The sequence below is a fragment of the Tursiops truncatus genome, chromosome 13, assembly GCF_011762595.2.
Source record: "Tursiops truncatus isolate mTurTru1 chromosome 13, mTurTru1.mat.Y, whole genome shotgun sequence".
In the NCBI taxonomy this organism is placed as follows: Eukaryota; Metazoa; Chordata; class Mammalia; order Artiodactyla; family Delphinidae; genus Tursiops; species Tursiops truncatus.
In genome coordinates, this window is record NC_047046.1 from 25,673,171 (window position 1) to 25,687,165 (window position 13,995).

The 13,995-nt window shown below is 48.6% G+C and overlaps 1 protein-coding gene across 5 annotated transcripts in view; it reads left to right on the forward strand.

Moving 5' to 3' along the window:
• The window catches only part of YPEL1 (yippee like 1), a 17,730-nt gene continuing 3,735 nt past the window's right edge, over positions 1 to 13,995 (forward strand). For 4 of the 5 annotated variants that reach the window (XR_012325273.1, XR_004521507.2, XR_012325274.1 and 1 more), the window contains exons 1-5: positions 8 to 227; positions 4,308 to 4,461; positions 5,690 to 5,774; positions 12,169 to 12,451; positions 13,750 to 13,793. Coding sequence is in view for 2 of the 5 variants with exons in the window: in XM_033837362.2 (XP_033693253.1) it covers positions 189 to 227; positions 4,308 to 4,461; positions 5,690 to 5,774; positions 12,169 to 12,451; positions 13,750 to 13,793 (605 nt within the window). In the remaining 3 variants the exon portion in view is untranslated. Of the gene's footprint in view, positions 228 to 4,307; positions 4,462 to 5,689; positions 5,775 to 12,168; positions 12,452 to 13,749; positions 13,794 to 13,995 lie in introns of all 5 variants that reach the window. The other variant, XM_033837361.2, reaches the window with a different exon arrangement.

Genomic DNA, 13,995 nt, shown 5'->3' on the forward strand with positions numbered 1-13,995 from the left:
GTCGGCGCCGCGCTCCCAGGCCGTTAACGGCGGCGCGGCGGGGCAGCGGCTTCAAAACAAAGGGCAGGCGGCCCGGGGGCGGCGGCGGACATGTCTCGCGCGCAGCTGGAGAGGCAACGGCCGCAGCGCGTCCCGGGCCGCGCCGGGGCCGACGGAGAGCCGCGCCCGCGCTGAGCGAGGCCGGGCCGATGGGCGCTGCGGGCTGGGGCGCGGACCGGCGGGCGGCGGTGAGTAGGGCGGGCCCGGCGGGCGCACCGGGCGGTGTCGACCGTGGGGCGGGGGGCGCGCTGCGGCGAGACCACCTGCGTTCGGCGCGGACCGCGACTCCGGGTCAGGACCGTTTCCCCGGTTCTCCCTCCTCCCGCCCCTCCCCACCCCGCCCTGGAGAAGGCTCGGGAGGAGCCGCCCGCCTGACGGTAACAGGCTTTTCCCCTAAAAGAAAGGTCGCGCCTGGGGAGGGAAATGAGGACAAAAGGGGCCTCCCAGCGTGTTCACGGAAGGGGGGCGTTTCAAGTTGCCCACGTGAAGGGCGAGGCCGAAATGCCTCGCTCCGCATTCGTTCCCCACTTGTGGCACCGACTGAGTTTCACGGGCGCAGAGCCTGCAGGAGCCTGACTCCTCTCCCGGGCGGGGCCGGTCTCCAACGGGCATCGCCGGGAGTCCAGGTTACGTGTCAAGTTCTGCGTGGGTAAGGGCTGCAGTTCCGTCTTAGATGGACCACGGTGTGGACGACGTTGGCGTCCCCACCCCAAGCTTCTTCTGTGCAGTTGCATTTTTCTTCTGTATGAAATATACATACCTCAACCTGTTGTTTCCTTGCTAAGAATGTTATTCTTTCCACGCATAACCCTCAATCTCTTGAACTCCTACCCAGGCCTCCTTCCTCCGGGGATGGCCTTCAGGTGCGTGCCTGAGCAAGCTGCTGCTCTCCCTGCACCTGTGCCTGCTGCGGCCTCCGCTCTGCTCCAAGAGATGGAACACACGTTGGTTGAGCCCCTGCTCCTCCGCGACAGCTGTGCTTAATCCCGGTGTTGAGTGTTGCGATCCTGCCCGGGTCCCCCCGACCCTCGCCGTGGGACCTGGTCTGAGGGGAGCTAACTCAGGCTCTGGGAGCCCCTCCCGCTGCCTCCCCTTGCATCTCAGGGGCTAGAGTGTCTTCTGCGTGTGGGAGCCCCTCAGCCAGGACCAGGGGGACCCCATCTTAGCACAGCTGTAGCACAAGTCTTGGCCTGTAGTGGGCACTTTAAAAAAGTAACTGAATGATCTTAATCACCAATCTGATTAATCGTTTTTCTGATTTTATTTTTTTTTAATTTTATTTATTTTAGGCTGCATTGGGTCTTTGTTGCTGCGCGCGGGCTTTCTCTAGCTGTGGCGAGTGGGGGCTACTCTTTGTTGTGGTGCGCGGGCTTCTCGCAGTGGCTTGTTGCGGAGCCCGGTCTAGGTGTTCAGGCTTCAGTAGTTGTGGCACACTGGCTCAGTAGTTGTGGCTCTTGGGCTCTAGAGCGCAGGCTCAGTAGTTGTGGCGCACGGGCTTAGTTGCTCCATGGCATGTGGGATCTTCCCGGACCAGGGCTCAAACCCGTGTCCCCTGCATTGGCAGGCGGATTCTTAACCACTGCAGTCTCAGGGAAGTCCCCGTCTTTCTGATTTTAAATCAACTTCTTTATTTTGAAAACTTAGATTTACACAAAAGTTGCAAGGATAGTACAGACAGTCCCAACATGCCCCGCACTCCGTGTCCCCGGTGTTACCACCCCATGTTGCCATGGTATGTTTGCCAAAATTAAAAACTGTTAGAGGTATATGCCTTTGACTAAACTCCAGACATTACTTTTTCCATTTTTGAAGCACTAAAATTTATAAAGCTCTTTATGTTGAGAGCCTTTGACCCCTACCTGCCTTCACCAGGTTCCGCCAGGATCCTCTCAAGGGGCGGGGGTGGCCGGTACAGAGGGCAAGGACTTTCCATGCAGTGTCTTTTTCTCCCTGGTAGGCTGATGAGTGGAACATAGTTTCAAATATGAAGAAGCAGTAGAAGTTCCCTGCTTAAAACCTTCTCATCTCTGACACTTTATTTGCAAGTCACTTGCTTTTAACTTCTTAGAAAGTAGTTAGATCTGCTAATCAGCAAAACCTGCAGGGAGTGGGAATTGTGAGCAGAGAGTTGAGTGAGGGGAGGATGGAGAACGTTCTGAACCACCAGGTCACTGGAGGCTGAGGGTTCCGGGGAGGGCAGTGTGAGTTGAATTCAGGAAAGAAGTCGAGAGAATGAGGTCCAGTCAGCTGCCGGCGACATCACTCCCGTGATAGTGGCACCGGCACTGCTGAAAGCCTGTCGCCGGTGATGGAGCCAAGCCACATAGTAGTCCATACCTGGGAAGCCTGAGAACCAGGACCAGGGTTCCCCATGTGGTTTGTGAGGCGTTGAGACAGCTTGCCAACCCTCGGCTACTGCAACAGCAACCTGACACCTGGTGTGATTCTTGGGTCCTCCGTGGGACTCACGATTCACCCCCATTTTACAGACTGGGTACCAGCTCAGCTTGAGGCCCCACAGGCTCTGCGTGTGTGGCTTGGTTGGGTCGAGCCCCCTCAGCAGCCTGACTCCCGCAGCCACACGGGTCCCAAACCCCCAGCACCGGCCCCATTCTGGCTTCTCTCTGCCACTGTTTTTTCCCTTCCCTTCCCCAGCACAGGGATGCTTAATTATGTTTCAATTAGCATGTGCTTAATAAAATGGCGTAAGATTCCCAGGCTCTTTCCTCCCACTTCCAGCTGAAGACAGGGCAGCCCTCCCTCTGTCATGCCTGCATCTTCCCTTCTTAGCGAGGAAAAAGGCAACCTCTGCTAGGAGGCATCCCAGGGCCACGGCTGGGAAACTTAGTTAGTGGGAGAAATTAAAAAGAATGTATCACAGGTTCTTAGAAAAGAAAGGCTCAGTGCCAGCGCCCTCCTCAGCAGTCTGGTGGGAGGAGGTGGAGGCAGGCCACGCTGGGGGAATGAGGAGGCTGGTTACGGGGGGACGTGGGGGCAGCTGGTGGGGCATGAGGGCAGAGGGGGCTTCATCTGAGGGCGCAGGAGGTGGCCGGGAGAACTGAAGGAGTCTTCTCGCCCCTCCCAGCGGGTCCAGGAGTCCAGGAAGGCTGCGGTTCCAGGGACGTGGAAAAAAGCTTTTCACCCTGTAATTTAAGTAGGAAGTCCATGTGTGCGAAGGGAAGCTGGTACTGCCCGAAGCAAATTGTACACGTGCTGTTGCTCTTTGATGGACACCTTCCATGCCCCCCGCCAACGCCTGTGGGCCCATGTGCTGTGTGTGTTTGTGATCAGTACCTACAGTTGGTATCAAAATCAAAAGTTACAAAAAAGTAGATGGTGAGAAGGAAGTGGCTGAGGCCCCACCTTAGAAACAGTTCCGATAAGTCCATCAGTGCGTTTGGCCAGTCTCTCTTGGTGAGACGGGAGATGGTTTCTAATCTCTCGTTATTACAGGCAATGTTGTAACAGCCTTTTCCGGGTTACTTTGAGGAATGCTGGCGATGGACCCTGGGCCTGGGGCCTGCGCCTGGGAGCGCCAGTGGGTGCTGCCAGATGGAAGTGATGTCCCAGGTGCCGTCGCCAGTGGGGTTGTCAACTTTTTAAAATTTTTGCCAACCTGCTAGGTTGTAAGACAGGTACAGTGTGCCTTTGGTTTGCATCCGTTTGTGATGTTCACACCTGCTCACGTGTCTACAGACACGTGTTTACAGGGGTCCAGGGTGTAGATTCTCAGCTTTGAATCCAGCTGCACAGCTTGCTTACTAGCTCTCGGGGTGTCCGTTTCCCTGTCTGAACAGTGGGACTAATCAGACCACTCGTGTCTTAGGGCTGCTGTTAATTCATGGGATTCTCATAGACCAGCAGCAGCCTGGGCCACAAGGCTCTTGGGCACCTCGTGATGGTGCTGGATGGGCTGCTCTCTCCTTGCTGGATGGGACAGGCGTGTGGGCAGCACCTTGGCCTTCTGAGCTGTGTTCTTCCCCACTGTTGCCAGCGCTGGAGCTTGTGCACCAGCCCCAGGGAGACCCGCTTCCCTGCCCGCCTGTGCCTCCGTCCCTCCCCGCAGCCAGATGGGCGAGGCAGGGCTGGGAGGACAAGTGAACCCGTATGGGGACGAGAAGGGCCGGGAGCCCACGCCCTCCCGGGAGTGTCAGCTGCTTGCTTGGGTGCTGGTTCTCAGGGTTTGTCTTTGGAAGCGTGGTAACAGCACCATATGGACATGGGCCTGATTTACGCTGTCTTAAAATAAATATCCATGCTTATTTTAGGAGAGAAACTTCTGGAATCCAGAATGTTGTTTTTGGCCTAAGAACTTACCCCACACTAACATCTTTGTGGGGTGGTGGCTGCTCCCCAAACCCCAGGGACACAGCGGCTGCAGTAGAAGTGAGGCACGTGATGCATTGCACCTCAGGTACAAAGGTGGGTCCTGACTTGTCAGCAGGTGTGGTTGGAAGAGCCCATCTGTGTACTGGTGGCTGGAGAACTTGGCCAGGATTTCCCTGCCTCGGGGACATCCAGCCTGAAAGCCTAGTTAAATCACGACATGCTTCTCTGTGACTGAGATCCAGCCAGGTTGAGCCGCTGCTCCGCTAGGACCCCTGGGAGGGCGGTGACAGGGGCGGAGGGCAGGACACAGAGGGCGGGACGCCAGGGTGGGAGGCACACCCAGCCTTTGAAGGGTGACTGTGGGTGCTGAGGATGGACCAGGCTCCACAAAGGTGACAGGGGCCCGAGAGTGGGGCTGCTCCGAGGGAAGGGGCGTTCAGGTAGGCCCCCGGCATGTGGGGGGCATTCACGGCATGGAGAAATTCAAAGAAACAAAAACACTTGGCAAGTTGCCACTTTATTTTATTTGCGGGATCTTAGTTCCCCAACCAGGGACTAAACCCAGGCCGCCTGCAGTGGGGGACGGAGTCCTAACTTCTGGACTGCCGGGGACGTCCTAAGTTGCCCCTTTAAATAAGAGTCGCCCCATCAGAGGCCACTCTGATTTAGAAACGAGGGGTGTCCTGCTTTCTAACTATGAGTCAGAGTGGTGTCATTTGTCTAAAGGATGGGCTAAGTGAAGGCCGTTTCTTTAGTCTCTGTTCAGGTCACTGGGAGCCGTGCTTCTGCCACTAACGGGGCCCAGGACTCTGAAGGCCTGAACCACCAGGGATAAGAGAGGAGTTTATTCATTTAAGGGTCCTTTAAATACAAAGAGAAAAACTCAGGTGAAGATACTGAAACAGACAACATGTGTTCAGTCAGCACTGCAGTCAGAACAAGCGCTTTCCGTCCTTGCTAAGGCTGGTTTTTCTGTCCTGAGCCAGGTTACCCCAGCCTTGGTGAGTCTGAATGACCCTGAAATGACCGCTCCCAGGCCGGCTCCGGCGCAGCACGAGCTTCCCTCTGGCTGCTTCTGGCCTCTGACGTGATGGAGTTCAGGACACGCCACCCCAACGTGTGGCACCTAGGCTTCCTGAGTATCTTAAGCTTGAAGGAGTTTGAGAAAACAGCAGAAGCGGGGTGGTCAGAGTGACCTTCTTCCCTGAACCCGGCCATGAAACTCCCCTTTGAGAGGGCCCCCTCCCTGCACCAGGAAGAGGGAAGGCAGGGAATTGGGGCCGAGAAATCTGTATAAACAAACCTTGTCTTGTCTTCCTAGTTACTCCTTCACCATGGACCACCCCAGCCCAAACCCCTCCAGCCTCATCAGTTCTTCACAAACTTATTGATTCCTTGTCTAAAAGGTATAAAAGCTTCCTGCTCCTGTTACTGTTAGTTTCATTTTCAGACCCAGCCAGGGACCCTAAGAGGGTCAAGGAAAACTTTCCCTCCCCTGCAGACACTTGTAAGATAAGTTCTAGACTCAGAGCTCTCTCTGTCTCGCTGACTCCCTGGCTCATTTGTACACACACATACACCCTCCTGGATTGTGATTTAAATTGCATTTAACAATTACTTTGGGGACGGTTCATATATTTACAGTATCTTCCAGTCCTGGTCATGATTTAGCTCTCCATTGCTTTAGGTTTTTATTATACCCCTCAGAGTTTTCTAATGTCCTCTGTAAAGGTGTTTCCGGTCTTTGAATGTGCTCTTAGATACTTTATTGTTACCCTGTTGTATGAGAGTATGTTTTCCCTTATAAGCCTTTTCTTGATTTACCAGCTGGCTGGGACTTCTGGTACCGTTGAATGGAAGTGGCAGTGTAGAGAGCATCCTGGTTTATTCCTGATGTCAAAGATAATGTTTTCTAAGTTTTACCATTAAGCATGAGGTTTGCTGTGAGTGGTTTTGGGATTTTTTTATTTGTTTGGTAGATGCCTCGTAAAAGGTAAGGAAGTTCTCTTACAATCTTAGTTTGTGTGGAATGTTTTTTAAATTGTGAATGGATGTTAAATTTTTGTTGAATGCTTTTTTTTTTTGCATCTATTGAGATAAACAGAACAATTGGTGGTAAATTTTTCTGATATTAAATGATCTTGCATTCCTGTGATAAAATCACCTTAATTATATTGTACCATCCTTTAAAATACTGCTAGACCCTGTTTGGTCATATTAGGATGTTTGCATCTTGGTTTCTTTGAAGAAACTTACAGTGAATTCCCTTTTTTTTTTTCCCTGCACCGCGGGTCTTTCAGGATCTGTTCCCTGACCAGGGGTTGAACCGGGGCCACAGCAGTGAAAGCCCAGAATCCTAACCACTAGGTCACCAGGGAACTCCCCTGAATTCCATTCTTGTACTGCCCTGACCCAGGTTTGGTGTCAGTTTATGAATTCCATTCTTGTACTGCCCTGACCCAGGTTTGGTGTCAGTTTAAGCTACATCAGGTGGTTGGAGAGTGCTTCCCCTTTCTCTTTCCTGAAAGAGTTTGTGTTGGATTGGAATGAATTCTTCCTTGAAGTATGGTGGAACTCTTCAGGGAAGCTCCTTGCCTGTAGGTGTGTTTGATTTGCATTGATATGTGTGCATATTGGGGGAGGAGACTTTTTACCAGTGATTTGATTTCCTTGATGTTTATAGGATTATTCAGGTTTTCTATTTCTTCTTGAATCATATATATTTTTTTATTTTTTATTTTTCTTTTTCTTTTTTTGCGGTATGCGGGCCTCTCACTGTTGTGGCCTCGCCCGTTGCAGAGCAAAGCCTCCGGAAGCGCAGGCTCAGCAGCCATGGCTCACGGGCCCAGCCGCTCCGCGACATGTGGGATCTTCCTGGGGCGCGAACCCGTGTCCCCTGCATCGGCAGGCAGACTCTCAACCACTGCGCCACCAGGGAAGCCCTTGAATCATATTTTTAACTTAATGTTTTCCAGTAATTTATCTGTGTGGTTTACATTTTCCAATATATTGACTTAAAGTGACCGCAGCACCTCTTCCCCATGAGACTTGCCCCCAGAAGGCATTTCTGATGGCTGGCTCTGCTGTCAGAGGTCATTAGTCTTTTCCGAGAATGCACATTTGCCTTGGCGATCCCCCCTAGTGGATCCAAGTTTTCCTTTTCTGTTTCAATATTTTTTTCCTATTTCTTTCCCTCCTTACATTTTTTGGGGGTTGTTTTCCTGTTACTTCTCAAACTTCTTAAAGACGGGTGTTTAGCTCATTAATTCCACCTGCTTATTTTCTAATAAGAGTCTACATTCCCCTTTAAGTTCTGGTAAGTACCTATTTTGTTATTGTTTAGTTCAAAATATTTTCTAATTTCCATTATTCTTAGACGCATGGGTATATAGAAGTACATTTCCTAAATTATAAACATATGAGGATTTTCTTTTTTTTTTTTTTTTTTTTTTTTTTTTGCGGTACACGGGCCTCTCACTGTTGTAGCCTCTCCTGTTGCGGAGCACAGGCTCCGGACGCGCAGGCTCAGCGGCCATGGCTCACGGGCCCAGCCGCTCCGCGACATGTGGGATCTTCCTGGGGCGCGAACCCGTGTCCCCTGCATCGTCAGGCGGACTCTCAACCACTGTGCCACCAGGGAAGCCCGAGGGTTTTTCTAGTTATACTTTATTATTGATTTCTAATTTAATTGTATTGTGGTCATCAGAGAATATACTGTGGTTTCAGTCATTGAATTTGTTGAGATGTGCTGTGTGGTCAACTTTTGTAAATGTGTGCAGTAAATGAGTCTGTGGTTCTTAGATACAGTTTTCTACATGTATTTTAATTCCAGTTTCTTCATCACAATGTGCAAATCCTGTATATCTGCCCTCGTTTGTGTTGTTCTACCAGTTAGTGAAAGATGCAGTAAAATATATACTATATTTTATACAAATATATACTATGTATTTATATATACTAAATATACTATAAATATATAAATTACTATGTAAACTATTTATATACTACAATTACTAGTCCTATTTTGATTATAAATTTATCTCAAGGTTTTTTCAATTTTTGACTTACGTATTTTGAGACTGTGTTATTAGGTAACAAGATTTACGCTTGCTGTTTATCTCCCTGCTGTTTTATCTCATAAAGTTTTTCGATTAAATATTACTGTGTAGGGACTTCCCTGGTGGCACAGTGGTTAAGAATCCACCTGCCAATGCAGGGGACATGGGTTCGATCCCTGGTCCAGGAAGATCCCACATACCCCAGAGCAATTAAGCCCATATGCCACAACTACTGAAGCCTGTGTGCCACAACTACTGAAGCCTGTACACCTAGAGCCCGTGCTCTGCAACAAGAGAAGCCACTGCAGTGAGAAGCCCGCACACCACAACGAAGAGTAGCCGCTGCTCGTGGCAACTAGAGAAAGCCTGCGCGCAGCAACAGAGACCCAATACAGCCAAAAATAATTTTAAAAAATTTTAAAATGTTACTATATAAGCAAAATATGAATATATTTAATATAGTTTTTACTTTATTATTATTTTTCAATATTTGTTTTTAGTTTGGCTGCTCTGGGTCTTTGTTGTGGCATGCGGGCTTCTTAGTTGCGGCATGCAGGATCTAGTTCCCTGACCAGGAATCGAACCCGGGCCCCCTGCATTGGGAGTGCGGAGTCTTACCCACTGTACCACCAGGGAAGTCCCTTTACTTTATTATTTAAATATCTTTTTCTATCCTTTTGCTACTTTAACTTCTTTTTTTTGTTAATTTTTATTGAAATATAGTTGATCTACAATGTTGTGTTAGTTTCAAGTATACAGCAGAATGATTCAGTTATACATATATACATATACTCATTCTTTTTCAGATATTTTTCCCTATATGGGAAAGATTACAGAATATTTAGTAGAGTTCTCTGTGCTATACAGCAGGTTCTTGTTGGTTATCTATTTATATATAATAGATGTGTGTAAATTAATCCCAAGCTCCTAATTTATCCCTCCCCCCGCAACCCCCTGCCCTACCTTTCCCCTTTGGGAACCATAAGTTTGTTTTCTAAGTCTGTGAGTCTGCTTCTGTTTTGTAAATTAGTTCATTTGTATCAGTTTTTAGATTGTACCTGTAAGTCGTATCATATAATAGTTATCTTTCTCTGTCTGACTTAACTTCACTTAGTATGATCATCTCTAAGTCAGTCCATGTTGCTGCAAGTGGCATTATTTCATTCTTTTTTATGGCTGAGTAATATTCCATTGTAGAAATATACCACATCTTCTTTATCCATTTATCTGTCGATGGACACTTAGGTTGCTTCTGTATCTTGTCTATTGTAAATAGTGCTGCAATGAACATTGGGGTGCATGTATCTCTTCAAAGTATGATTTTCTTCGGATATTTGCCCAGGAGTGGGATTGTTGGATCATATGGTAGCTCTGTTTTTAGTTTTTAAGAAACCGTCATACCGTTTGCAATAGTGGCTGCACCAATTTACATTCCCACCAACAGTGTAGGAGGGCTCCCTTTTCTCCACATCCTCACCAACATTTGTTATTTGTGTTCTTTTTGATGATAGCCATTCTGACCGGTGTGAGGTGATATCTCATTGTGGTTTTGATTTGCATTTTTCTATTTTAACTTCTTTGTGTGAATCACATACATACAAGATATCCATAAAACAAATATACTGTTAGCAAATAATTATGATTCATAGGTCTGTGTTGCCACCACCCAGGTTCTAGCCATATCTTTTTATCCTTTCTGCATCCTTGTTTAAGGTGTGTGTCTCATAAGTAGCATCTAGATAAAGTTTGTTTTCTGTCTAGTTGAAACCTTCAACTCTAACATTTAGTTCATTTATATTTAATATATGCATTGAAATATTTGGGTTTAAATCTTCCTTCTGTCGTTGTGCTTCCTGTTCTTCCCATGGTGTTTTTCCTCCCTTCCTCACCTCCCTTTACAGGTTTGGAAGTTACACACCTGCTCTTTGTTCTTGCAGACGTTTCATCAGAAATTACAACATTTATCCTTAATGTACCAGAATCTACATTTAATCCATACGTGGGTCTTCTTTTTTGGACAGTACCCAGACTCTGGGAGTCATTGGTCTGCGCCTTCACCCTGGCTTCTCCTGCTCACATATCATGAGCGGATCTCTTCAAAGTTCTGTGAGACGCTGCTGCTCTGCCCACCTGCACATTGACCATTTTGTTTACTCACCATTATGCCTTCTTTTAGAGTCTGAAGTTTAGACTTTAGTGGGGGTTTTTTGTTTCGTTTTTCTGTCTGAATCATATCCTTGGATTTCCTTTAGAGATATTTTGCAGAAGTCAAACTTTTTAGTTGTCTGCAAATGTCATTTCCTGAATTCTTTTTATTTATTTATTTATCTATCTATCTATTTATTTATTTATGGCTGTGTTGGGTCTTCGTTGCTGCGCACAGGCTTTCTCTAGTTGCGTCAAGCAGGGGCTGCTCTTCATTCCAGTGTGTGGGCTTCTCACTGAGGTGGCTTCTCTTGTTGTGGAGCACGGACTCTAGGTGCATGGGCTTCAGTAGTTGTGGCTCGCGGGCTCTAGACCGCAGGCTCAGTAGTTGTGGCGCACAGGCCTAGTTGCTCTGCGGCATGTGGGATCTTCCCGGACCAGGGCTTGAACCCGTGTCCCCTGCATTGGCAGGCGGATTCTTAACCACTGCGCCACCAGGGAAGCCCCCATTTCCTGAATTCTTGAAAGATATTTTCACTGCATGTAGAATTCTGGGAAAGCAGTTATTATCTTTCAGGACTTTACAGGTACCTTCCCCTACTGCCTTCTGGGTTCCACTGTTTTACTTGGGAAGTTGCTGTTGAAAAGTAATTTTCCCTTCCTTTCTGGATGCTTCTAAGACTTTTTTCTTTTTTCTTTGGTGTTCTGCAGTTTCACTATTAGGTGATCAGGTGTGGCTTTTTTATTTATCTTGCTTGGGATTGTTGGACTTGTCTGTGGATTGGTGTCTTTCTTCAGTTCTGGAATCACCTCCTCATCTCCTCACATAGTGCCTCTGCCCCATTTTCCTCTCACTTTACCTTCTGTAAATCCACACACATCTGTGCTTTTGCTGTCAGATCCAAGAAGTCACTGCCAAATCCAACATCATGAAGATTATTCCCTACATTTTCTTCTAAGGGTCTTACAGTTTTTACATTTAGTTCCTTGATCCATTTTGAGTGCATTTTTGTATATGGTGTGAGGCAGGGGTCCAACTTCATTCTTTCACATGTCAATATCTTGTTTTCCCACACCGTTTGTTGAAAAGACTGTTCTTTCCACATTGAATGGTTGTGACACCCTTGTTGAAAATCACTTGACTTTATATGTGAGGGTTTACTTCTGGACTGACACATAATTTCTCAGAGATTAATGCTGGATCCATCACACACGTATTCATAAATGTCATGGTGCTTTGAGTCGCCAGTTCCATTGTTTGGGACAAGATGTATGCAGTGCTGCTGGCCTCACTCAGATGGGAGTCATGTTGGCTGCTGTTTCACATTTTCTGAAGCCACACAATATAAGATGTATTTGGGCAAAAGTTTTCTCAAATTATTTATGTGTCAAACTAGTTCACCTGCCACTTCCAACTAAATTTAGAATGGCTAAGCCATGATTAGCTATTAGTGTTTTATGTACTCATATTACTATTGAAGTATTAGATCTTTAACGTCTAGGCCTGCACTTCCCTTCTTCACAACAGGCTTCCTAAACACACTTTTTGTGTTTCATTCTCTCTGTGACCCTCTGCTCTGTGTTGACTTGTTGACAGGTTGTGGCGTTTTTCTCTCACCCCAGCTGTGTGGACAGAGCCACACGCCCTCCGAACAACAACGGCTCTTGCGTGCATGTTCCAGTGTTTCTTCTGTCAGAGAGCCCAGCAGAGCTGCAGCTCCTCCCGTGCCAGCTCTGAGCTGAGCCAGGAGTGCCCAGCGGAGATGGTGAAAATGACAAGGTCCAAAACTTTCCAAGCGTATCTGCCAAACTGCCACCGAACGTACAGTTGTGTCCACTGCAGGGCCCACCTGGCCAATCACGATGAGCTGATCTCCAAGGCAAGTGTCTGGTCAAGAACTCGGTAGGCTGTCCTCAGCCATGATCACTGAGCCTAAGTGTAGACAAATACTGAACCACCCCATGGCCTCCTGGGTTTGCTGGGCCCAGAATGTCTGGAGCCCTGTGGATGGCACTGAGGGAAATTGTGTGTGTGAGGGCAGCTACATCGTGGTCTTGGCCGAGTGGTGGGTTTTGGGGGCCAGGCCACGGGCCTCTGAAAATCCCACAGTAAGATGAGTCAGTGACTTGTAAGAGCAGTTAAATTCATGTAAAGCCGGGGGACGTGGACAGTACAAAGGAAACCTGGAAAATCTGTGGAAATAGTTTCATAATAAGGGAATTAAGAAAATTTTAAAACTCAGAATAGTTAAGAAGAGAAGAGGCTGCCTTGGGGGCAATTGGATCTTTCAGGAAAGAGCCTGGGAGGGAAGCTCTGCCAGGGCCACGGCGCTGTGGGGGCCACGAGCAGCCCCCTGGGGGTGAAGAGGGCAGGACCTGCCTCATTGCCTTGAACTCTTGACTAGCAGTTTGTCCTGTTTATAACCAACCACTTGGGAACATTTAAAACAATCCCTCGGGAGACAGTGATTGTCCTCCCTCCCCGTGCTTGTGGGTCACGACCCCCACCCGTCCTCTAAGTCTGCCTCCCTGGGCAGGAGCCTTCTGCTCCTTTGAAAACAAAGTCATCAAGAAGTTTCTGGAATCCATGCTTAGGCCTCTTGTTTCAGGCAGTTAGAACATCATCTCTGTACTTGTGATAAGGAAGTGACAGGGTCCTTTTTTCGGGGGGAGACACACGTGCGGCTTGCAGGATCTTAGTTCCCTGACCAGGGATGGAACCCGTGCCCCGTGTAGTGGAAGTGCAGAGTCCTAACCACTGGACCACCAGGGAAGTCCTGGGTCCATCATCTTAAGGGAAAGCCATCAGATAAGGTGGTGTCTGTGCCATCACTGCTTCTGTGGCCCCTCTGTGCATTCAGAAGTTTCAGTGGAAGGGCAGCCCCTCAGCACCAGCTTCAGAGGGAGAGCTGCTCCGGGGCCTCCAGATCGGCCGTGTAGCTCAGGCACTGCTCTGGCCACACGGTGGGGGGAGTGGGTTGTTAGTGTCGAAAAGGAATTTGAGGTGCTTCTTTCAAAGGACCCCAAAGCCAGTAGTAAGCTGTTCTTTAAAATAATCAAGCACAGAGGCCCTCTGGGTGGAGCCGCCCCGACGTGGCCTCGCGTTCCAGCTGGTGATGAATGGCGTCACTTCCATCTGACCACGACAAAGCCTTTAACCCCTCTTTCTTCTTTGCAGTCCTTTCAGGGAAGTCAGGGACGAGCCTACCTCTTCAACTCAGTGTGAGTATCGCTGCCTTGGCCTCGCCAGTGCCGTGTCTGCCACCAGGCCCCGCGTGCTGCTTCTGAGAGCCTGCCAGTGCTCGCTGCCATCGAGGGCTCAGAAAAGCAGATGCTTTTTTCCCAGGCTGGGTGTGGTTTGTTTCCCACTGGGGTAGATCTTGATTTCCACCGAGACAGCAGGACTGTGGGCCCCTCCCCACAG